At 59.2% G+C, this 24,208-nt stretch overlaps 2 protein-coding genes across 5 annotated transcripts in view; one reads left to right on the forward strand and one right to left on the reverse strand.

Moving 5' to 3' along the window:
- The window catches only part of NIBAN2 (niban apoptosis regulator 2), a 51,012-nt gene extending 32,085 nt beyond the window's left edge, over positions 1-18,927 (forward strand). The window contains exons 3-14 of the mRNA XM_081236515.1: positions 3,940-4,068; positions 5,809-5,914; positions 7,081-7,248; positions 12,240-12,355; positions 12,889-12,993; positions 13,085-13,247; positions 14,316-14,503; positions 15,209-15,364; positions 15,800-15,916; positions 16,033-16,140; positions 16,277-16,388; positions 16,842-18,927. Of these exons, the coding sequence (XP_081092641.1) occupies positions 3,940-4,068; positions 5,809-5,914; positions 7,081-7,248; positions 12,240-12,355; positions 12,889-12,993; positions 13,085-13,247; positions 14,316-14,503; positions 15,209-15,364; positions 15,800-15,916; positions 16,033-16,140; positions 16,277-16,388; positions 16,842-17,434 (2,061 nt within the window). The 3' untranslated portion in view covers positions 17,435-18,927. The remainder of the gene's footprint in view (positions 1-3,939; positions 4,069-5,808; positions 5,915-7,080; positions 7,249-12,239; positions 12,356-12,888; positions 12,994-13,084; positions 13,248-14,315; positions 14,504-15,208; positions 15,365-15,799; positions 15,917-16,032; positions 16,141-16,276; positions 16,389-16,841) is intronic.
- Positions 18,593-24,208, reverse strand: part of LRSAM1 (leucine rich repeat and sterile alpha motif containing 1) — a 44,881-nt gene continuing 39,265 nt past the window's right edge. For all 4 annotated transcript variants that reach the window (XM_081236516.1, XM_081236518.1, XM_081236517.1 and 1 more), the window contains 3 exons: positions 24,024-24,105; positions 22,332-22,465; positions 18,593-21,193 (listed from right to left, as the gene is read on the reverse strand). In XM_081236516.1, coding sequence (XP_081092642.1) covers positions 21,068-21,193; positions 22,332-22,465; positions 24,024-24,105 — 342 coding nt within the window. In that variant the 3' untranslated portion in view covers positions 18,593-21,067. The remainder of the gene's footprint in view (positions 21,194-22,331; positions 22,466-24,023; positions 24,106-24,208) is intronic.

The following is a 24,208-nucleotide window of genomic DNA, read 5'->3' on the forward strand; positions in this document are numbered from 1 at the left end:
GGGATGGAGGCTGGAACCCCGTGGTCTGGTGGGAAAGAACTCGGGGGGCCTTGGGTTCAAATCCTCTTATTAACTGGTGGCCGGGGCCATTGATGTAAGCTTCAAGGCTGTTTCCTCATCTGCCACATGGGTACCTCCTGCACAGAGGAGGATGAGGATTCAGTGAGAGAACAAATGGGGGTGTGAGTCCCCACTTGCTGGGTAACCTTGCTGAGCCTGTTTTTCTGTCTGTGAAATGGTGCCCAGAGGGAAGAGTCATGGGCCAGAGGAGAGAACAGCTTTGTGGAGGGGGTGGGCATCACGTGGTGCTCTGAAGGCTAGGTGGGATTCGGATTATTGGGAAGGCGTCTCTGGAAGGGGGAACGGTGTGGGCAGGGGCGTGGGCACAGTGGGGTGTGCAGGGGGCGACAGGAGGGGGCAGAGCAGAGGAAGAGCCCGCAGAGGCCCCTGGGAGTTGTTTCATTCCACTCCCCACCCTCCCCCAAAACCAAGTGCCTAAAGATGCGCCTGTGTATCACGAGACCAAAGGGGTGGGAGCTGGCATCGCTTGACCAGGCTTTGAGGATTTGTTACCCTTTGGTGTCATCTCAGCAGGAGGAACAGCTGGAGGTGTCAAGTCAGTGGAGTGGGAGCGCTGCCACTGAGACTAAAGGATTCCGCCAAGAGACAGGCCCCCTACTCGGGACACACACTGACTGTGACGGGTCAGGTGCTGGGGCCACGCTGCCCGTGCTGCCCCCAGACACTCAGGGAGACAGTAAACAGCCCTTTACACGATAAAGTGGGCGCTGTGAAGGAGATGACAGGGTGGACTCAGACAGTGGGGCCTGAGTTGTCTGGGTAGCCCAAGAGGGCTTCCTGGAGGAAGGGCCATCTCAGTGCAAGACCTGATGGGAGAAGGAATATCAGACCACGGGAATGGCACGTGCAGAGGCCCGAAGCTGAGCCTTTAAATGGCTGGCCCAGGGTGGTGGAAACAGGACTCAAGCCAGGTTCCAGATTCCTGACCAAAGTCTCTTTCTGTCTTGACCCCCAGCCTGCCTGGGGTGGAGGGGAGGTCAAGGCTGTGTGTCAGAGCCTCTCAGAGCGTCACATCTCCCTTTGATTTGGGGCCCAGAAAAGACTGTCTGGTCTCCTGATGTCATGGCACCCTCCCGACCCTTGACAGCAGATGTGGCCTGGCCTGGGTATCTGGCAGGAGCACACCTGCGTAATAGGAAAGATGGCCTTGGACCCAGCCCAGGTGAGCTGCTTCCAGTGGGCAGAACTGGAATGGCTCCCCTATTTTGAAGGAAATGTCACAGGCAACCTGGGTCCCAATAAGCTAAGACAGAAATGGGGTTCCCTGACGGCTAAGCATTTACTCTGCATAAGAAACGCCTTTAACACCCACAAGGTTGAGTATTGGTGGTAAGAAAACAGAAGTAACATGTAAGCAGGAAGAGTAAGATGAAATCACCCACAATCCCTGACAAGGAGGAATCTTTGGTCCCATTTTGTCATTCAGTAAACTGACCGTCGTGAGGCTAAGTCATGATAACAATATAATACTAGAAATCATCATCCTCATCACATAAATTGTTTTTGGTAGAAATAATAATACAGGGACTTCCCTGGCAGTCCAGTGGTTAAGACTCTGTGCTCCCAGTGCAGGGGACATGGGTTCGATCCCTGGTCGGGGAAGATCCCACAGACTGCAAGGTGTGGCAAATAAATAAATCAATAAGTAAGGAAATAAATGACCTTTCCTCTTAAAAAAAAAAAAGAAATAATAATATAATAAATAACAATACAATTAATAATAATACAAGTAATAGTAATAATAAAAACAGCTGTCCTTTTGTGTGGGCACTGCTCATACAGCCAGCACGACACTGCTCATAGGGATTGTGATTTAGTCCCGTCCCCATCCCACATGTGGACACAGGCTTGGACAGGTGGAGTCACCTGTGGGCCGGGGAGCTGGGGCTGGAACTCGGGCTGTCAGAGCCTGGGGACGGCGCTCTAACCATTCACCATTTACCAAAGATGCCCATCGTGGCATCAGAGAGCTTTGCAGAGTCCAAAATATTTGGCCTGGGCTGTCGGGTTCCGTTTTGTTTCCTGCAAACCTTCCAGTGGACACGTGACTCTGCCATTTGAAAGTCTTAAAAATAAAACCCAAACCCACACCACCTACCCATTACGGGCTGTCCCAGGATCTAGGGGTGGACTTGGGGGTGCTGCTGAGCCCCACTCGCCTGGGCAGCCCCACCTGGGTGGTGAGCTTGTGCCCTCAGCCTCCCACTGCCCAAGCCTGGGCTCCAGCTCTAAGCAGAGAGGAGGACTGCAGACCAGGGGCCTGGGGGTGGGAGTGAGGGTCTGACCAGGGTGTCGGGAGAGCTCTGTCTGCTCTTTCCTTTCTAGGAGAGATGGGGGATTCGAGAGTAGGCCCCAGTCTAAATATAGACCACTGAGCCCAGCTCTGTGACTTGGGCAAAGCCCACTGTGTGTGTGTGGGGGGGGGGGAGGTGCATGGTAGGGGTAACCGTTTTCTTTTCCTGTAAATATTTTTATCCCTGGGTAGGAAGCAGTCTTCAGGGGCCTATTGTTTGAGCACAATAGGCCCTCATTTTCCAAGAATGTTTTGGCATTTCCCCTTGAGGAGTTGCTGGGGAGAGGAGGCTGCATGTGAAGCGAGAGGGCTGGGGGTGAGGATGCCTGGGGACGGGCCGCTCACCTCTGACTCCAGCTGCGGGGCAGGCCCAGAAGCAGAGCGAGGAAGCTAGGAAGGGTTAGGCACCATTAAGACCATATCAGTACTTGCTCGCTTTATTACACATGATGCATGTTTCTTTTTGCAGAAGGCACTGTATTTGTTGTAGAACAGATAGACGCTGCTGAGAAACAGGAACATTTGACTCCCCGAGCTCCTCCCATCCAGGAGGAGGGCTGCTCCCTTGTGGCCTTTGTCTCTCCTTTCCTGAAGCTTCCCAGTGCGGGTCTGCTCAGGAAGCACTCGCTCCGAGACGGCCACCCCTACCCCTCCTGAAGCAAGTCACCCTTCCCCCTCCCCAAATAAGTCAGCCTGAGGAGCTGGAGAATGACACTGACAGTAACCCCAATAGTGGTCGTGGTGGCTCCGCGTATCGTACTGCCTGCCAGGTGCCGACTGCCTGCGTGACCTTTGCACAGAATCCTCGAGATACCTCGGTGGAGTCGGTGCTGTCACTGTCCCATTTGACAGGTGAGGAAACTGAGGCTCAGAGAAGTGATGTGATGGGGCTGAAGTCACACTGCGTCAGCGGTCGAGTCCAAGCTAGGGCTTTGCAGGAAGGTCTGGGCGTTTCTGCTGCCCACACTGGCCACTAGTCCGCCAGGATGCTGGTCAGACGGCAACCCTCCAGGCTGAGGTCCCCTCCTCCCCCACCCAGATTCATGGAGACCATCTTGTCGGCTGTCAGAGCTGGGGAGGCTCTATGGAGCCACCGTGGTCACGTTTTTGTTGCCCCAAGGAGAAACAGGCCCAGAGCTGGAAAGAGATTTGCCCAGATGCTGGGGCCTTACCGGTGCTGGCCTGTGAGCGTGTCCCCTCCGGCTGGAGTGACTGTCGCACACCCACACTGCAGTGGGGGTGGACGGGGAAGCAGCCTGCCTCGTGCTCTAGAGACCTGTCCCGAGGCAGCCGCGTCTGCCTAGGGCCAGGATGGGGTGGGATTCTGTCTGGGCCCGGTATTGTGGTGCCCGGCCTGGGTTCAAGTCCTGGCATCACCTCTGATCCTCCTGGACCCCAGGGGCCCCCCTTCACTGCCCTGAGCCTCACTTTCCTCCTCTGCCAAGTGCGTGACGTGCAGCCCTGCCTCAGGAGCCTTGGTGACGTCAGGATGGAGGCCGTGCTCACCTTCTTGGAGGACCCCATTCCCGTGCTGGGTCTCACTCCCTGCCCTTTCCCTCCTGTAGGTGCCCTTGGATGAGCGCATCATCTTCTCGGGGAACCTCTTCCAGTACCAGGAGGACAGCAAGAAGTGGAGGAACCGCTTCAGCCTCGTGCCGCACAACTACGGGCTGGTGCTCTACGAGAACAAAGTGGTGAGGCCCCGGCCCGTCCCAGCTGTGGGTGCCCCGCGGAGCCCCCCGCTTCTCCCAGGCCTGGCCAGGCCGCTTCTTCCCCTTCTCCGCAGCTTTCTCTGGCTTGCCGTCTTCTACACTAGTTGATGCTGCACGCCCCCCATTCCTAAGCCTGAGACTCCGTACCTCCACCCGCATCCCTCCCCTCCTCCCAGCGCTGGCTGTTGCCACGCCCACAGCAGAACCTCAGCAGCCTCCCCCCCACCCCTTCCGGCCTCCCCATACCTTGCTGTGCTGCGTGCCCTCTCTAAGTGGCATTTCATCCAGCCAGGCACCCAGCTCTCCGGGGTCCCCTTTCACTCTGCCTCTCCCCCCATCGGCCACTCGTCGCTGGCTCCTGCCCACCCCCGAGGCCCTCCAAACCTCTCCATTTCCAGCGCCCTCCTCCCCCTCAGCCACCTTCCTGCCCTGGGCTTCCTGCTGCTCCCCAGCCCCTCCCTTCCTTGCTCTTCAACAGCAGCAGCTAACTGGCTGTTCCCTGCCTCAGAGGACCCCTGGGTGGTGGTCCTATCTGTTTCCTTCCTGATTGCCCCCCACCCTTGCAACTCTGTGCCCTGCAGTGGGGGGATGGGTGTCCTTCGATTGTTCCTTTGCTTTGGGCCCTTAGGGAAGCCCCACCTGGCTGAGCCGCAGACCCTTCTTCTACCAAACATTTCTGCAGAACAGCCGAAGGACAGGCTTGAGTGCCCTCTGTTTTGAGGGATGCACCAGACTCACCGGGAGGGCTTGTTAAAAAGCAGGTTGCTGGGCCTACCCTGAGTTTGATTCAGGTCTGGAGGGGGACCAAGAATATGCATTTCTGACAAGTTCCAGGGTGATGCTGACGCTGCTAATCAGGGACCACGCTTTGAAAATCATTGCCCCGGAGGTTCCAGCCGCTCTTAAGAAATGTGTTGAGTAGTGTGACACCTAGTGGCTGAGTGCAGCATGGCAGCCCTGCTGTATGAGCTCCTACGTCAGAACTATTTTTTCCCCCCACTGGTGTGAGAAAGCAGCGCCCAATCCTCATTCTCCTCCCAAGGGGACTTAGGAAGTTAGTGGACAGTTCAGGGAAATGGTCAAAGACCCTGGGCTCTAGGGGCTGACAGATCAGGTTTGCGTGCAGGTTGGCTACCTTACCAGCGATGTGAACTTGGGGTTAGTAATGGTCCCCACCTCTGGCTTGTGAGAATTCTGTGAAATGAAGCATGCAGAGACCGTAGTACAGTGCCTGATATGTAATGAGCACTCGGCTAGTGGTAGCTGCTGCTCGTAGAGACCGTAGGTGCAGTGGTGATAATAATAACAGTCACCTCAGCAGTGCTCCCTGACCTTCGCTGTGCCAGGCACTGTGCTATACGTTGTGTGGATTATCTCACTGGGTCCTCGTGCAGCCCTGTGAGGTAGGAACTGTTATTACACTGGTTTTATAGATGAGGAAACTAAAGCAAAGGAGGTGCTTATCCTTGGCATCACACAGACGGTACTCAGTGGAGTCAGGATTTGAGCCCAGACCCTGGGTCCAGGTCACTACGCCATGTTGCCTCTAGTCATGGTGGTGGTCAGACTCCTCTCTCTCCCCCTCCTCCCCTTCTTCCTTCTCCTCTTCCCTGACTTGGGCAGGCAACACTGAGTGGGGCCCTGGAGCCAGGGATGGAGACGGGGTTTGGGCTTGGCCATGCACGTAACCCCCAGGGACCATCTCTCTTGCCCCCTCCTCAGGCTTATGAGCGGCAGGTCCCACCCCGAGCCGTCATCAACAGTGCGGGCTACAAAATTCTCACCTCCTTGGACCAGTACCTGGAGCTGGTTGGCAACTCCTTACCAGGTAAAGGACCACCCATCCCAGGCGAAGCACCCAGGGATTTGGCCAGGGGACAGGGCGCCCCTAATCCTGGAGCTCCAGGCTCCACATCTGCAGGAAGACGAGCTGGGTCTAGAGCTAGCAGCAAGTGCCCAGCACAACCTGAGCCTCCAAGGGGAGGCCTGAGAGGGGTTTTCCTGCGGCCACGCAGTGAACTGGGTTGCCCCACCCGAGCCCCTGCTTCCTGAGCCTGGCAATCACAGCTGTGCAGGGGGACCTCTCTCTACCCTGCCTCTTCCCTGGGTCCCTGAGAGGCTTCCAGATGCCCTAATTTGTAAACTGCTGAGCCAGTACTGCATTTGTAAGGAGCTATCCTAGGCGACCCCACCCCGTCAGAGACACCCAGCAACCTTGTGGGAGAACATCTGCCTCTTAGATGATCCCAGGGAGACCAAGGGGTAAGGGAGATGCTGGCCTTGTGGGGGCAGCTTTTACCCTTGTGTGGGACTTGGTGGTTGAGGGCTCAGCTGGAGTCCGGCTTTCCTGGATTCCAGCCCCTGCACTGAGAGGGCTGACCTTGGGGTGTTATGTAGACCCCATGAGGTGCTGTGTGTGCTGAGCTGAGTGCAGGGACCCAGAGCCAGGGCCCAGAGAAGAACTGCCATTGTCCTGTTATTAACAGGAGTGGCAAGGTCACAGCCCAGGACCACTTATCTCGCTGGATCTCGAATATCCATGCGGACAAAATAGAGAAAAATCCCCTTTTATTTATTCTCTATCTCCCACACCCATACCTCCCTCCCCCCTTGGACATTTAAGCCACACTTTGGCCTCTGCTGCTGAAATTTGAAGGGAAACCCAAGAAGGTAATGCTTGGCCTTTGACCCTGAGGGCTCTGACCCTGTGTTATTTGTGCCTCATGCACAGAGTTTAAAACCTGACCCCAGGGCGGTGGCTGCATTACCAGCTCTGAGAAATGGTGCTGGGCGAGTCTGACATTACTTTAGCCAGGCTGTGGAGCAAGAGAGAAGGAAGTGGCCTCTCCACTGGCTCTCTGGTCACCCCGGGACAGGCCAGCTCTCTCTGGACCTGAGCCTGCCCCTCATGGTAGGGCGAGGGGTCAGCTGCTGGCGTCCTCTGGCCGAGGGAAGCCCCAGAGGGCAGCTGTTCAGAGGGCACTGTCTCCACAGGGACCACATCAAAATCGGGCAGTGCCCCCGTCCTCAAGTGCCCCACGCAGTTCCCGCTCATCCTCTGGCATCCTTCTGCGCGTCACTACTACTTCTGCATGATGACGGAAGCTGAGCAGGACAAGTGGCAGGCTGTCCTGCAGGACTGCGTCCGGCACTGCAACAATGGTGAGCCGCCTGTAGGCACCAGGAGCTGGGAGCGGGGTTACCTGGATTATGTGCTGAGTGGTGACACCTAGTGGCCGAGTGCGGTGTGGCCACCCTGCTCTATGAGCTGTTCTGCTTTTCCTTCTGGGGTTGTTAGAAACCACTGTCATGCTGGCCCTTCACCTTCTTCCTTGATGAAAACAGTTCTGTGATGCTCTGAAAAAAATTTGGGGATATTGTTCTCAGAGGGATGCAGTTGTTGAGCCCTTGGGTCACAAAGTAAAAATCCTGGGCTTCCCTGGTGGTGCAGTGGTTGAGAGACCGCCTGCCGATGCAGGGGACGTGGGTTCGTGCCCCGGTCCGGGAAGATCCCACATGCCGTGGAGCGGCTGGGCCCGTGAGCCATGGCCGCCGGGCCTGCGCGTCCGGAGCCTGTGCTCCGCAACGGGAGAGGCCACAACAGTGAGAGGCCCGCGTAACACACACACACAAAAAAAATCCTGATTCTGCCACTTTCCAGCAACAGGACCTTAGGAGGCCAACTTACCTTTTGAAGCCTCTTTAAGATGGGGATAATAATCTCTCCTGTGTCTCAGAGGGTTTGTGAGGATTCACAGTGAGAATCCACTCAATGCTTGGTAAAGATTTTTTTATGGTATCGTTTCTTTCTTATCAGTGACCTGTACCATAGTGTGGGAAGTTCCCTTCCTCCCTCAGGGCCTCATTGTCCTCACCTGTAAAGTTACAAGGTCTCTTCCAGTTCACTCATTCATTTAACAAACCTTTTTTTTTTTTTTTTGCGGTACGAGGGCCTCTCACTGCTGTGGCCTCTCCCGTTGCGGAGCACAGGCTCCGGACGCGCAGGCTCAGCGGCCATGGCTCACGGGCCCAGCCGCTCTGTGGCACGTGGGATCTTCCTGGACTGGGGCACGAACCCACGTCCCCTGCATCGGCAGGCGGACTCTCAACCACTGCGCCACCAGGGAAGCCCTAACAAACCTTTTAATGTCTCTGAGCCAGACCCAGGGCTGGGCACTGAGGATGCAACAAGGAAGCAAGACATGGTCCCTGTCCCTGTGCTGCCGGCAGCCTGGTAGGGAGATAGATGTTAAACAGATGAGGACACCAGGGGGTGATGAGTCACAGCTGTGCTGGGTGCTGGGTGGGAGCCGCCTGGGGAACCTGGAGTGTGTGTATGTATTGGGGGGTGCTGATCCTGTGTGTGGGGAGGGGTAGATCAGGGTGGCTTCCTTGAGGACGCTTCCTGAGACCTGGAGGATGAATAGTTCTAGAGCAGAGGGAGGTGAGTTCCAGACGGCGGTCGCAGCAAGCATGAAGGAGGCCCGGGGTGTGGGCAGTTTAGAGGAGGCTGCCCAGGCCCTGAAGTGGGGAGGGGGTGCCTGGAAATGGGCCTGGAGGGGGCACTGGGGTCAGGTCTGGAGGGCCTTGTAGGGCTTTAAGGAGTTTGATCAGAAAGGCCTGTGATTGTCTCTCAGCCGGGGGGTGGGGCATGAGGGGCTTTCTGCCCTTATGGGAGGAGCAACCCCATCCTGGACCCTGAAATTCCTTCCCGGTGACCTGGCCTCCGGGCAGCAGAGGGAGGCCGCTGCTCCCGCCCTGCCCTTGCCTCTGCCCTACTCTCCCTGCCCGGCATGCCTTGGGCGCAGCTCCACCCGCTGGATGGACAGTGGGCACCCACGCCTGGAGGCGGCTGTGCAGTGACTCGGCTCACCCCACCTGTCCCCTGTCCTCTCTGCTCTCCAGGGCTGCCTCTGCCCCGGCTGGAATCTGCCGGGCGGCAGGAACCAGGTCTTCAGTCAGGCCAGCCCCTGCCGCCCACAAAGAGCCTCCTGTTCCCAGGTCCCCGGGGGCTGCGGGGCCAGGACTGGGCTGAGGAGATCTGGGCTCTGGCTGCCTGGCCTGGGGCACCGTCCCTCCTCCTCCCGCCCTCCTCCTCTTCCTCCTCCCCCTCCCTGGCCCAGCTCCTCCCTCTGAAGGTTTCCAAGGCTAATGGCAGACCTGGCCAGGTGACCCCAGGCCAGGCCAGGTGGGGACAGACCAGGTGGGGAAGAGCCGCCGTTCGGTTCCCCATGCGCACAATGGCAGTTGTGATAAACTTTGCTGGATCGTGGGGACGAATACATGAGCTGGGTTGGGTAGAGCTCTTGGCCCCGTGCCTAGCACATAGCGAGCGCTCAGCCAGGAGGCTGAGGGGTATGGGTGTGGGTCCTGTGGGCAGGAGGGGAGGCCGGGGAGAGCTGCTGGGGCGGGGGGAGAGGCGTCCTGCGGCCGCAAGGTGTTGAGAGCTGACAGGGCGGTTTTAGAGGAGCCTTTCCTCCACCCTGAGGACTGTGGGAAAGTTCTCGGCTTCCTCGGGGGCTGGGCCTGGAATTTGCAGGGCCTGGAATTGCTCACTCCGGGGGCTGCCAGGAAGTGGGGGGTGGCTCGGGAAGGAGGCCGAGCTGGGTGGACACAGTTCGTCCGGCCCCCGCCCACATCCTGCATTCCCGGAGCAGCTGGGGCAGCAAGAGGCGGCGGGCATGGAGCTGCCCCCTCGGGCTGGGCCTGGGGTGCAGAGGTCAAGGCCTCTTCCTGTCCGACCGCCGTCCCCCTCTGCCTGCTGCCCGGGCCTGAGGAATGTAGCTTCCTTTCTCAGCCTGACCCTGAGGACCCCACGGGCAGGAAGTCTCCAGGTCTCACTAGAGTCGGCCGGTCTGGATTCAGGCCCTGGGGCTGCCGTTCCCTAGCGGTGTGGCCTCGAGCCAGTGACTTTGCTTGCCTCCCTGAGCCCGTTTCCTCATGGGGAGAGTGGGGCTGAGAACAGCTGTCCCTCTGGGAGCCGTTTGGGGAATTAGGTGAGGGAATGCGTGTGCGGTCTCAGCCTTAGTCTGCCGTAACGCGGGACCACAGACTGGGCGGCTTAAACAACAGAAGTTTATTTTTGCACAATTCTGGAGGCTGGAAGCCCAAGATCCAGGTGTCAGCAGGTCTGTTTTCTTCCGAGGTCTCTGTCCTTGACCAGCAGGCAGCTGCCGTCTCTCCATGTCCTCACACAGTCCCCGCTCTGTGTGCGCAATTTGTCCAGATTTCTTCTGAGGACACCAGCCATACATATGGGATCAGGGCCGAGCCTGAGCCCCTCGTTTTAACTTAATTTCCTCTCTAGTCCCTGTCTCCAGTCAGTCACATTCTGAGGGCGCTGGGGGTCAGGACTTCAACATAGGACTTTGAAGGGACACAGTTCAGCCCCTAACAGCCAGGCTCAGGGGAAGAGCTCGGGAGGGGTGACCCTCCCTTTTGACTCAGCCACTCGCCGTGCAGAGTAAGGATGTCCTGAGGGTCTGAGGCTGCACGTCTGACTGGCCAGAGCCCGGGGCATCGGCGGCCTCCTTCCTGCTGCCCAACCCTCTGGCTCGGCGTCCTGCCGCCTGGAGAGCGACCCTGCCTGGCACACCCGGCTTGCCGTCTGCAGACTGCAAATGCCCCAATGTGAGAAAGGCTGCATATAACGCACGGCTGGATTTTTCTAGGCAAAACCCGGTCTCTGGGAGACGGTGCCCCTCCTTAAGCCTGAGGGGCTTCCTCCCCTGGCCCAGCTGGGCAGCACCCACCCCAGGGCTCTGCGCGGCACCCCAGCTGGGACACCCCTGCTCTGCCCCCGTCACTCCCTCCTCATCTCAGGTCCCTGAAATGCAGGGTGAGATGCCCCTCACGCCCCCATCCCAGTCCACGGAGCTGCCACTGCAGGGCTGGGGCTGGGCCTCAGTTTCCCCACCTCTGAGCTCTCTTCCAGCCCCGCCAGGCAGTGTGATTCCTGCGTCAGCGGATGTGGAGGGGAGGGGTTCTCCCCACGGCAGAGAGGGGCTTCTTCTCTGTGTGGGTGACTCAGCCCGTAGTCACTGCAGTGGAGGTCGGGGTTTCGGAGGCACTGGCTGCCATTTCCCCTTCCCTTGGCTCTGGAGACACAGCGGTCAGGGGCTCGTGGCCAGGGTAGCCGCCAGCTGCCTGGCTGTGAGGTGTTTAACCACGTTCATCCCGAAGTCAGATGTTGCGACTTCCTGCAGCCTGCCTCCCCAGCACCCAGTCTGAGGCCCATGCCTTGTTCACTGACCCCCTCGCCAGCACGGGGGAGGTGGGCAAACTCATCTGGGCCACCACCGCCACCATCAGTGACAAAAGTGAGAAATGGTATTTCCAGTCCCCTGGATGCACGGCGGTGAGCAAGGCGGACCCATGTGTGGCTGCAGTTACTATAAAGTGCGATGTGGTACCTGCTGGGCCTGCTCCCAGGCCCTGCCGCCCCACAGTGGGTGTGGAGGCCAGGCTGGTCATTGTTCCCACTATTCAGAAGGGAGAACTCAGGTCCCTTAGGGTTCAGTGACCTGCCACGAGGCTATGCAAACTATGGCCCGTGAGCCAAATTGGGCTCATCGCCTATTTTAATCCAGTTTTATCGGCTCGTTGTTCACACACTGCCTGCGGCTGCTTTCCTGCTACAATGGCAGGTTGAATGGCTGGGACGGAGATCGTCTGGCCCACGAAGCTGAGACTATTTACTGTCTAGCCCTTTGCGGGGAAAGTTGGCAGGCCCCTGATGGAGGGAGGGTCTCTGGGTGCCTCGGGTACGCTGTCTGCCGTGCTGGGTGGCCTCTCCTTGGTGGTGGTGGCGGCTTCTGGTCCTGGCTCTGCTGCTCACTGGCCTTGGACCCTCGGCAGTGGCCTGGCCTCGGAGCCTGTTTCTTCATCTGGAAAAGCAGAGGAAACGACAGTGCCCACATCTCGGGCTGGTTGGGAGGATTGAAGGAGATGGAGGATACAGAGGAGGGCTGTCTTACTGTCCACGGCTGTCGGTGGGTTCTTATCGTTACTGTCACTGCAACTACTCCTGATGCTGTTGCTACAAGAGCCGTGGGGGTCAGAGGTCGGGGGAGTTTGGGCAGTCAACCCACTGGTGTTGGTGGAGGGCACGGGCCATCCTACTGACCTCCTCTCTCCATCCCTCTCCCGGGCAGGGATCCCCGAGGACTCCAAGGTGGAGGGCCCTGCGTTCACTGACGCCATCCGCATGTACCGCCAGTCCAAGGAGCTGTACGGCACCTGGGAGATGCTGTGTGGGAACGAGGTGCAGGTGAGGCCAGGGAGGCTGGCGGGGAGACTGCGCAAGTCAGCGCGGGGCCACAGGCAGGGCTCTGGAGCACTGGCTGCAGGTTCGGACGGGTGGAGGCTGAGGTGGATCCCGCAGGGGGAGCTACTTGTTATTTTGTTCAGTCATTAACTGAGCACTGACCCTGGACTAGGTGCTGGGGTGCACTGTAAGAGGGACGCAGTCCTGGCCCTCAGGGGGCTGTCTAGGAGAAACAGACGTTTGACAAGTACACGCACACACTTCATGTGCAGGCAAGGAGGGCAGGGTGTGGTATTCCAGACAGGGTGGCAGCATGTGCAATGGTCCTGAGGTGGGGCCCCTACAGGATCCTACAGGACACCCAAGCAGGTAAGCTGGGACCTGTGGGAATGATGCTCAGGAGGGAGGGCAGTGGAGACGTGGAGCGAAGATCAGCTTTCTGGGTGGGGGGGGGCTTGAGTGGCCGGGCTTGCCGGAATATGGAGGGGGCTGGGCATGCTCCAACCCCTGCCCCGGCCTGTGCCTCCCGGTCCTAGATCCTGAGCAACCTGGTGATGGAGGAGCTGGGCCCTGAGCTGAAGGCAGAGCTCGCCCCCCGGCTGAAGGGGAAACCGCAGGAGCGACAGCGGCAGTGGATCCAGGTGGGCAGGCCTGGGCTTGGGAGTGGGGGTGGGGGGCCTGCAGCTGCCTGGCACCCTCAGCCTGGCGCTGACACCTCCGCCCTGCCCGCAGATCTCAGACACCGTGTACCGCATGGTGTATGAACAGGCCAAGGCACGCTTTGAGGCCGTGCTATCCAAGCTACAGCTGGCCCGGCCGGCCATGGAGGCCGTCATCCGCACCGACATGGACCAGATCATCACCTCCAAGGAGCATCTGGCCAGCAAGATCCGAGGTAGGCAGGCCACCTGCTGTGGTTGTCATCACCTGGTGGACGTGCTGGGACCACCCGCCATCCGGGGTCAGGGCGTCCCTCCTGCCTGTTTCAGGGATCCGTTTGCATTTCACAGGAATGACTTGATTGATTATTTTTAAAACACCAGAATCAAATCTGAGGCATTGTTCTTCCAACCCCTGTGAGGTGTTTGCCAGCTGTTATTTCTATAGACTCAGATCTTGGTGACCTAAATGACGGTGAGGAGGTTCAAGCCTCCTGTTCATCGTTGGTCATCAGATCTACCATGTGTCGTTCTAGCGACATCAGCTTGACTTTGGTGATTCACACTGAGCCAGCCTTTCCCTGGTCAGTTGATGCTCCTTTCTGTTCTGAGCCTGATGGGATCCTTTCACTCACTTGTCCATCACACGCTGGCCACAGCTGTGACTGTTGTCAGTTGCCCGAGGGTTATTCTCTAACCGCTGTTCTCACTGCGAGCTGGGGAGGACACCGAGAGTTGACATTTATTGTGTGGAACAAGTAATGTTAGCTGGGCAGGGGAGAGGGAGGGACGTCAAAACACCCACTGGCTAAAAAATGCCTTGGTCAGAATGCCTTGGAGACAGTCCCTGCCCACAGGTAAGCAGCCTTTTCCAGGGTTGGGCTGAGTCAGGCCACACCATTCCAGAGCAGAATCGGGGTTTGCAAAACCCAGAGGCTCATTGAAGCCACTGGAGTGTTTTTCATTTTTTTTTTTTTTTTTTTTTTAATGAAGGAGCAAGACCCCCAAAGGTGAGTTCTCTTCCTCTAGCTCAGCAGAAACACTGCCGACCTAGCGACCTTTACACGAGCGGTTTTCTTAGTTTCTCGCCATCACAGTTTCAGGAACATCAGGATCCAGTCTCAGAACTCCCTGTTAGTTGTGCTGCATTATCAGCTGTTCCTCAAGAATCCTTCAGTTTGCTAACGTTGTCACCAGTGGTTTTCTTTAAAGAATAATACGACAGCCTGCCTCTAGCCTGGGGGCCTGGGATGGTGGGAGTTGCTACTGGGGGTGCCATCCGCTAACCAGCTCCCTCGGTGCAGCCTCCATCCTCCCCAAGGCGGAGGTGTGTGTCCGGAATCATGTCCAGCCCTATATCCCATCCATCCTGGAGGCCCTGATGGTGCCCACCAGCCAGGGCTTCACCGAAGTGCGGGACGTCTTCTTCAAGGAGGTCACCGACATGAACCTGAACGTCATCAATGAGGGCGGCATCGACAAGCTGGGCGAGGTGAGCCAGGCACTGGCCCCGGGTTTGGGTTTGGGTTTGGTCTGGCCCCCGTCAGGCCCTCACTGTGATCAGGGCTGGCCGCTCCCCTCCGGGGCATAACCTGTGAATGGAGGGTCTGCAGGAGACCAAGGGGCCGGGCAAGTACACAGATGCTGTTTCGTGCACCCCACAAATGGCGCCAGCCTCTCTCACTTCTGAGTTCTCTGGTTCTCGGGGTGAACGGTCTTCCACAGACCCCATATTGGGGTAGTCAGCTGCCTGGAACCCCACATAATTGTCAGATACAGAGAGAATTGGTCCTGTAATCTTAGCGTCTTCTATACCCCAAACTGAGGAGTCCATTGACAATAATAATCATAGAATTTGAGAGCCATAGAAGACCTTAGAGATCATGAAAAACCATCTCCTGATTCGGAGGCTGAGGAAACTGAGGCTAAGAGAAGGTGAGCGATTTGCCCACGGTCACCCAGCGCCCGGGCTGGCCTCTTCTCACACGCTGTGCTGCTGGACCCCCTCCTCCTGCCTTCAGATCCTCATGCTTCCTGTCCCGGGTCCTCCAGCGCTTGCCCTTGTGACCGCCACCCCTGGAGGGCCTTCCCGGGTGCCAGCCCCACGGCCTGGACCCCGAGGGCCCAGGGGCTGGGGGGCTGCCTGGCTACTCTGGCAGCCCCAGCTCAGGTCCCGCGTGTCTCTGCCTCCCTACAGTACATGGAGAAGCTGTCCCAGCTGGCGTATCATCCCCTCAAGATGCAGAGCTGCTATGAGAAGATGGAGCCGCTGCGGCTCGATGGGCTGCAGCAGCGTTTTGACGTGTCCAGCACATCTGTGTTCAAGCAGCGAGCCCAGATCCTCATGCGTGAGGTGAGCCCAGGGTGCTATCCCCAGGTCCCTATCTCCTGGGGAAGAGGCCCTGCCTCTGTGGCCTTCCTCCCCGGGCCCCTCCCCGTCCTCCTCACGGGCCTCGCTGCAGCCCCACTCGGCCCCAGCATGCTCTCTGCCGCTCTGCTCTCTGGTCTGTTTGGACGCTGCCCCTCTGCTCACCTGGCTAATTCAGACTCATCGTTTGGGTCTCAGAGACCCCTTCCTCTGGGAGGCCCTCCTTGCTCCCTAAGCCCCTTCCCACAGGGCCCAGGGCCTCTGTTTCCCTGAGGCAGGGACTGGCCCCGGTGCCCAGCCCTGAGCCAGCACACTAGACAGTACAGGGGCGAGCGAGTGAACGGGCAGCTGAGCACACAGGCGCCCCCTCCTCCCGGCGGGCACCCCTTTTACGTGCCCCGTGGTGTGCCCCGCCGGCAGCAAATGGACAACGCCGTGTACACCTTCGAGACCCTCCTGCACCAGGAGCTGGGGAAGGGGCCCACCAAGGAGGAGCTGTGCAAGTCCATCCAGCGCATCCTGGAGCGGGTGCTGAAGGTGAGCCGCCCGGCCAGGCCCCACCCCTCCACCCAGGGGGAGGCTGGGGCTCGGGTCAGACCAGGGACCGGTGGAGCTCCCTGACTCAGAGCCTCCCTGGCCCCTCTTCGTGGCAGAAATACGACTATGACAGCAGCTCCGTGCGGAAGCGCTTTTTCCGGGAGGCTCTGCTGCAGACCACCGTCCCGTTCCTGCTCAAGAAGCTGGCGCCCACCTGCAAGTCGGTGAGTGCGCCCTCCCCCCACCCCTCCCCACTCCTCCCCCACCCCTCCCCCTCCCCCCCGCTAGCCCCAGCCCTGGGCCTGACCAACAGCCCTGACCACCCCTCTCTCTGCCCCCACCCACACCCCTGCCCGGCAGGAGCTGTCCCGGTTCCAGGAGCTGATATTCGAGGACTTTGCCAGGTTCATCCTGGTGGAGAACACGTACGAGGAGGTGGTGTTGCAGACGGTCATGAAGGACATCCTGCAGGGTGCGTGCCTCCCGGCCCCCGGGGGCTGGCTGCAGAGCTGGGTGGGGGCTGCTGCTGCTGTTGGGACCCTTCCTGCCTGGAGGGTGGTGGAGGTGGCCGCCCAGAGGTCTTCCTGGTGGGGTCAGCTAAGCTACAAAGAAAAGAGAAGACTTACGCCGTGGGCTGGGGTGGGCCCACTACTAGCGGTGTGGCCCCAGAAGGGTAGCATCGCATCCCTGTGCCTTAGTTTGTTTGTGGGTCCTTGACATTTTGGGGAGCATCAGGTGAGTGACAGGGTGTAGGGTCACAGCCCCTGCTTCCTGGCATTGAGGCTTGAAATAAGCCTCGTCCCATTCACAGCACCCACTCAGGCCGAGGGAGGCCTCTGGGGGATGATGCAGGTCACAGTGTAAGGTGTGCTGGCGGCCGTCAGCCCCGTGGTAAATGTCCCGACACCGCCCTCTTGTCCTGTAGCTGTGAAGGAGGCCGCTGTGCAGAGGAAGCACAACCTGTACCGGGACAGCGTGGTCATGCACAACAGCGACCCCAATCTGCACCTGCTGGCCGAGGGCGTGCCCATCGACTGGGGAGAGGAGTACAGTGGCAGCAGTGACAGTGGTGGGGACGCCGGCAGCCCTGGTATCCCAGAAGCAGCCATCCTCTCGGAAAAGCGCCGGCGTGCCAAGCAGGTGGTGTCCGTGGTCCAGGACGAGGAGGCGGTGCTGCCCTTTGAGGCTGTCCCCGAGCCGCTAGCAACTGCATCCGCAGACAGCATCACCGAGCTCCGTGGTCTGCTGGCCCAGGATCTGCAGGCTGAGAGCCCCCCACCGGCTGGCCCCCTGCTCAATGGGGCCCCCGCCCAGGAGAGCCCCCAGCCCGGGGCGGCCCCTGAGCCCGCCTCACCGCCTGCCTCACACCCCCGGCAGCTCCCACCTGGAAAGGCCTCGGACCTCGAGCCTCCCAAGCCCAGTGACCAGGAGACCGGGGAGCAGGTGTCCGGCCCTGGCGGCCGCCCCCCAATCCATACCACCACCGAGGACGGCGCAGGGGTGCAGACTGAGTTCTAGGCCAGTCGCCCCCGAGCTTCTGTTGGACATGGCACACGGGCCACTCCCTCCGAGGCACTGGAAGGCTCAGCTCTGGGCGGGGAGCGCTGGGCCTGTGCCTTCCAGGTGGGGATGGGGCCGGGCTGGTGTGGCACCTCTGGGGCTGGGCGGGGATGGGCCCACCTGAGTCACTTTATTGGGTTCGGTCACACTTGGTCGGTCTGTTTTCTCTTCTGTGGGATGATCTCGGCTTTCCTCCTCCTGCTGGGGCCAGAGCACAGCGGGGGGGGCTGGGAGCACTCAGTGGCCCTGGGTCCCTGAGTCCTGCCTCTGTGGCCCGTTTCCCTCGTGGGTCTTGCCATCCTTGGGAAGAGGGCGGTAAGGGTAGCATGTGCTGTGACACAGAGCCCACGGATCCTCTCTCCTCTCACCAAGGGGCTCGCTGGAGCCAGGAAGACGGAGCGCTGAGGCCCGTCTCGGCCCCGCTCCTCCCTCCTCCCGGCTGGGCCCCAGAGGCCAGTTTTGGAGTGGATACTGGCCTTGCTGTCCTGCCCCGGGTGAGGGGATGTGCAAGGAGGGGGCCTTCAGGCTGGGGGAGGGCTGCCTCGCGGAGGGGGATGGGGCCGTGGGCCTGAGGAGAGAACAAGAAAGGCCTGGAACGGGCTGGTCTGGGGAGAGGACGTGTCTGCGGGCAGGAGGGCGTGACCTCTGCAGAGGTACTGCTGGGAGGGTGGGCGCGGTGGCAGATGGAGGGTCGCCGGAAGCTGGGCCGGCGCCTCCCCCTCCACGAGCTGGGGTCCAGTCTCCGGCGTCCCTCTGTCCCCGTGCTGGGCTGGGGGGGGCGGTGGCACGTTGCTCAGTGGCAGGACTGGGGGGGGTGTGGACTCTGCAGGCCACTTCCAAGGTACGCGCTATCCTCCCAGGGAGCTGCGGGGCTTGTGAGGGGCAGGGGGATGGGCCGAGGCGCCCCAGGGCACCACTGAGCTTTTGGGTCAGGCTGGAGCTCGGCCCCTGCTGCTCTGAGTTTCCAGTCACCCCACCCTGAAAACTCCAGGACTCTTCAGATGTCCTCATGAGTCACATGGGGCCCAGCCATCCCCCTTCCTGGGGTGAGGGTCAAGCTGAGACCATCTTCAGGCTGGGACCTCCTGGCCTTCCCAGACCCCCTCCCCCTGCTGCTGTGAGGGGAGGGTGGGGAGGGCAGAAACCGAGTCCTTCAGGGTCCTCAACCCCATCCCAGCCCTGCATCCTCCATCCCCTTGATCTCCTTCCTGGACCGGGCCCTGGGACCCCCAGGACGTGAAGCACTGGCTGGTGCTCAGGGACCACCCCCCTTCCAGTCCCCCAAGCCCTAAAGTCAACGCCTCACTAACCTTTTTTACCAACTCGTTCCGTCTGAAGATGCTCTCCTCTGGTGCCTTCTTTTGTGGTTTTCCAATCCTTCTCAAATCTTGTATTGAAAATATTATGCAAACTGTTTAAGCTTCTACTAATCAATAAATGCTTTATTTAAAGCCAGTGGCCCATGTGTGGTGCCAGCAGGGGGAGACCTTTGCTGGAGACTGAGTAGGAGCGTCTGTGCACCTTGACTTTCTGGGATGGTCGCTTGACCGAGTGCTTACAGGTGCACGGCAAGAGTTCTTCTATTATCCCATTTTACAGAGGAGAAAACTGAGGCTTGGGGAGAAGGGACCCAGCAGGTAGGTGACTAACCTGCTAGCAGCTCAGATGGCTTCCTCAGCCACATCCATGCAGGGCGCACCTCTGGCAGTCTCGGGCAATGGTGAGGGCAGGAGGACAGCTACTTTATGGCCATGTGGGCCTGAGGCTCACACTAGATCCAAACGGTGATGCCAGTGTTTTTAAGACTCCTGCTCACACAGCTAGTATTTCTGAGCACTTACTTACTGTGAGCCGTGCAGGTTACGTGCAAGACTAGGAGCCTCACAGCAGCTCCAGGTGGCGGGCACCACTGTCACATTTCATCCATGTGTAAACTGAGGTCCAGGAAGGTGGGGAACCTGGGCTGAGGCTATGGGGCCCCCACCACCTTGGGGGACGGTGGCCAGTGGCTGAAGGCTTGTTAAGGGCTGAGGTGAGCAAGCAGGGGCTCAGCTGCAGTCTTGCTGTTGACCTTGGCAAGTCACTGAACTCAGCCTCAGGCTCGTCTATAAAAGGGGGGACCTACTGAGGGTTCAAGGAGACCCGCCAAACACTGTGCTCTGCGAGGCGGCCCTGCCCACCTCAGGCCTCAGTCTCCCCTCTTAGCTAAGCAGAGCCCAGGAGGGTGTGTGGGGAGGGGAACCATCAGAGGTGCCCCGGGTACCTGGAAAGCAGGACTCACACCACATGGGCCCTTCATCCGTCCTGTTTCAGCCCACAGGACTGACAGTCACAAGGCAGGGAGAGTGAGGGCCTGTCCCCTGCATCCCGCCGGCTCTTAGGCTGTGCCTGCGATGAGCATTCAGGGCTCCCTGGTGGCCGCCGGCCTACGTCGGGGATCCGTCGTGTCCCTTGCTGAACAGATGGGGAACTAGGACGTGGAAGGTTGGCCAGGGTCAGAGTTAGCTGGAGGCAGAGCCCAGGCACCCCGAGCAGGCCTGCCTCTAGCCCAAAGAAAACGCTGCCCCTGGCTCAAGACTATCGGCCAGAAAATGCACGATAAAGGTGCAGCTCTACAGTGAGTACCAGGAGCATGGCTCCTTCTGGAATTGTGCAGTGAACAACCTGCGTGGCTGCATGGGTTCAGGGGTCGAGATGCTTCTAGGCTCCAGAGCCAGTGCCACCACGTTCCTGTCGCAGGGCCCGGGACATCCAGCCCCCTGGTCTGGGGTAACGATAACAGAGCACGTAGCACAGCCCACACGGCACCACAAGCTCCGCAGACTTTTGGAGCCCTTCTCTTAGAGCCCTGGTCTCTCCACCTGCAACGAGGGAGGTTTGGATAACTTCACCTTTGGGAACACTGCACCTCCCCCCTTCCCTTCTGACTCAGCTGCAACCCCCTCCCCCTCCCCGGGCTCCATCAGGACCCAGTGATGACTCTGGAGGAACAGGCTGGAGATGGGTTTATTGACGTTCCCGCTTCGGGTCTGCAAAGCTCAGTGCCTGCCCTGGAGCTGTGTGGGGGGAGGAGGTGCAGATGTGGAGAGCGGAGGGGCCCAGCGTGCGGGGAGCAGCAGAGAGGAAGGCGAGGAGGGGCCGACGTTGCTGCGGCACCAGGCCCGCTCTGAACACATTCTGGCCAGTCAGTCCAAGGACAGGCCACGGTGGCCTCCCCACCTCTCCCCTCGGCCAGGGCCCTCTTGCACTCCCACCACCCTGCCCAGTGGGACAGCACTGCCCGGGCTCCCCTGATGAGGCTCCTGGGGGGGCCCGTGACTGCCAGAGGCAGCTGGACACTCAGGCCTGAGCTCAGAGGGAGGCACGCCGGCACCCCACACCCCAGACCCTGTCCTCGTGCGGCGAGGGGTCCTCTCTCCTCCACAGTATTCACGCTGGCTCTGTCCTCGGTCAGGAACACTCCTGTCTCCGCCTGGGCCAGGACAGAGGGGCCCGTGCTAGTCCATGGAGAACAGAGCGGGAGCTGGAGCCCTGGGCCCGCAGGTGGCAGAGGTGGGGCTGGAGGTGTCGGGCCCGGGCCGCGGCCGGCGCTCAGCGGCTGTGGTAGATGCGGAGGCGCTGGGCGATGTCCTGGCGGCACAGGGGGCAAGTGCGCAGGGGCTGGCAGCACTGCTGGCAGCAGCAGACGTGGCCGCAGTTGAGGAAGATCATCTGGGCCTGAGGAGAGAGCGCGGGAGCGTCTGGGCCCCAGCCCGGGCTGGTTCCCCGGGGATGATCGGGCGGCACGGTCGTCACGCTCCAGTCCGCACAGGAGCACGTGCCACCGCCCTCCTGGTCACCCTCGGCCCCTCTCTGTAACAGCCGTGCACGTTGTACAGCCCCACCCTGTCTCACCAGCCCGGTCGTTGGATGTGCACGTTGTTCCCAATTTCTGGTTTTTCTATGCACTTTGCCCGGACCCTCGGTCTCAAAACCACCCCAGCATTATGGATTAAAAGCCATGGAAGTGTGTCTATCCTTTGCTTTAGCATTTCCTCTTTTTAGTAAGTTATCCTAAGGAAATAACCAAGGATGTGCTCCAAATTCTGTTCAAGGCTGTTCAGTATAGCACTGTTTGTAATAACAAGAGCTAGGAAGCCACCTCCGGGGCCCAGAGCAGCGGTTTGGTTAAATTTATAACCACCAAGGCCCCCTGTATCACCGCATTCCCTGAGCCCAGCAAAAACCACAGGGTAGGGCTTCCCTGGTGGCACAGTGGTTGAGAGTCCCGCCTGCCGATGCAGGGGACACGGGTTCGTGCCCCGGTCCGGGAAGATCCCACATGCCGCGGAGCGGCTGGGCCCGTGATCCATGGCCGCTGAGCCTGCGCGTCCGGAGCCTGTGCTCCACAACGGGAGAGGCCACAACAGTGAGAGGCCCGCGTACCACAAAAACAAACAAAAAAACCAAACCAAAACAAAAAAACAAAAAACCCACAGGGTAATCAAACTACTAACGTGGTGACCTTTTCTAAGTAGGATCACACTGGGGGGAGGGGGAGTATTTTACGTGCTACATTGCTGAATTTTTATAATAGGCATCAATTTTGTTACAGTTTTTAAAACAGGTTTTAAAAAGTCTCTTCAGAGAAAATTGTGTTGTTGATATTTAATGACTTAATACATACACGAAGGGAAACTTCCTAAGTGGGAGAAAAACCTCTTTTGCAAAAAAGGCCCAGAAAATGATGTTAGCCTTACTCATGTTTGGGTAATGGGATCAGGGGTCATTTTAATTTCCTGTTTTTTGCCCGGGAGGCTGCAGACGGCGGGCGCTGGGCAGGCGGGCGGGGCTGGGCCCGTTGCCCCAGACTTACCTCCCGTTCCAGGCACACAACACATTCTGAGGTCTGGGCCTCCACCTCTGCGCAGGGGGCTGACGGTCTCACTGCCTCGGGAAGCTCCTCAGGGGCCGTGGGGAGGACCTCGCCCTGGGGTGGTTTCAGTAGCTCTGTGGGGACAGAGAGGCTGAGGCAGGGTCATGGCCACCTGACCCCGATCCCTAGGGCCTCCCCTGGCCCTGCCTGCCCCAAGTGGACAGAGAGCTGGAGCGGGATGGGATCTGAGCAGGATCCTGCCTTCCTACACACCCTCTTATTTCTCTTTGCTGAGCCTCATTCCCCCACCTGTAAAATGTGACAGCGGGGGCGCCGGTTCATTGGGGCCTCTTACCCCTAACACACTCTGAATCCTTCACAGCCACCCTGCAAGTAGGGCTCATCACTGTCAGAGATGAGAAATCGGAGGCTCAGAGGGGGAAGCCACTTGCCCGAGGCCACAGGGCCATATGGTGGTAGAGCTGCCCCGCAGGAGCCCTGGGTAGGACTAGACCTCGCTCGCAGAGTCTCCAAGCAGGGGCCCAGGCGCAGGTGGCCCAGAGGAGCAGGGAGAGGAGTAAGCAGCTCTCAAGGCTGCTCCCCCTGTCCTCCGGCAGAGCCCCCAGCATGTCCACTGCTCTGCCCTGGATCCAGCGTCCCCTGCCTGGGTCCCAACTGCCGCCAAGGAGGACATCAGAATCGGTCTCTCTCGTTATCACACCACGTGCACAGGCAACATCCCCAAGTCTCTCTCCATCCCTGACCCCCATCCCCTTGGTTCATGTTTTTCATTTATTCTACAGGTTAAATTACAAGTAGTATTTTTTATAATTGTAAAAAGCCTGAAGTTTTTTTAAAAAGCCTATCACAACCACTCTAGACCCTCTAGGGGTATCATGGTGTCCCCCCAAAACCATCACTGTAAGGGGGCACTTCTATATTTAATATAACACATACTGAGTCCTGGGATCAGAAAGAGAACTGTTGGGAAAACTCCTGAGGCTCTCCTGCCCTCTGGAGCTCAGGAGCCTTCCAGCCCAGCCCCTCCCTGCAGGGCGGCCACAATCAGGAAGAAGCCCTAAGGGTTAGAGTTAGGGTTAACCTATCTCTGCCTCAGTTTCCTCATCCCTCAGATGCGGGTAACAATGGTGCCCACCTCACGGGACTGCAGCAAAGGTGGCCTGACATGGTGGTCATCAAATGCCTGATACCTGTCCTGCTCGGCACACAGGAGACCCGACTCCCGCACCTCCCCCTGGGTCAGCCACAGCACCTGCCCTCTCCCGGGCCTCCGGATGAGGGCAGGGCACCTCCTTCACAACCATCACAAACACCTTCCTACATCCAAACCACAGGCCTGCGCTGGGGCGCAGTGCTGGGCACAGGGTGGGCACTGGGTCTGGCTGATTTCTCCCTCTACTCCAGGGATCCTGAGTGTTTGGTTCCTGACGTCTAGTAGGGTGGGTTTAGGGAAGCCAGAAGGGTCCTGAAACTGCTGTAGGAAAAGTTCTTTTTTTCCATTTTTGGAGCCTGCTTTTCCCATTTATAAATTGTTCCTTTAGGAGGGAAGCTTAAGGACTGGCCAGGGTTAGAAGTAGCCCTTAGGACTCATCCTGAACTGTAAACACGTGACGCCCCCAACCGCAGCCCACACGTAAGGGCTCTGCTCAGGAGAGGGCTCAGCACCAGTACCTGGCCGGGTCCTGGTCGCGTCCAGCAGCTCCTGGGCTCTGCGCAGGATCTGGTGCCGCAGGCCGGCTTCCGAGACGCCCACCTGCTCGGACAAAGGAGGGCAGGTCATGGCCTGGGCTGGGCAAGGGACCTGCTCTGCAGCACGGTCAGAGCCACTACTTCCTCCCTGGCTTCTAGTACCCTCA

The sequence above is a fragment of the Mesoplodon bidens genome, assembly GCF_964165515.1.
Source record: "Mesoplodon bidens genome assembly, chromosome: 6".
In the NCBI taxonomy this organism is placed as follows: domain Eukaryota; kingdom Metazoa; phylum Chordata; class Mammalia; order Artiodactyla; family Ziphiidae; genus Mesoplodon; species Mesoplodon bidens.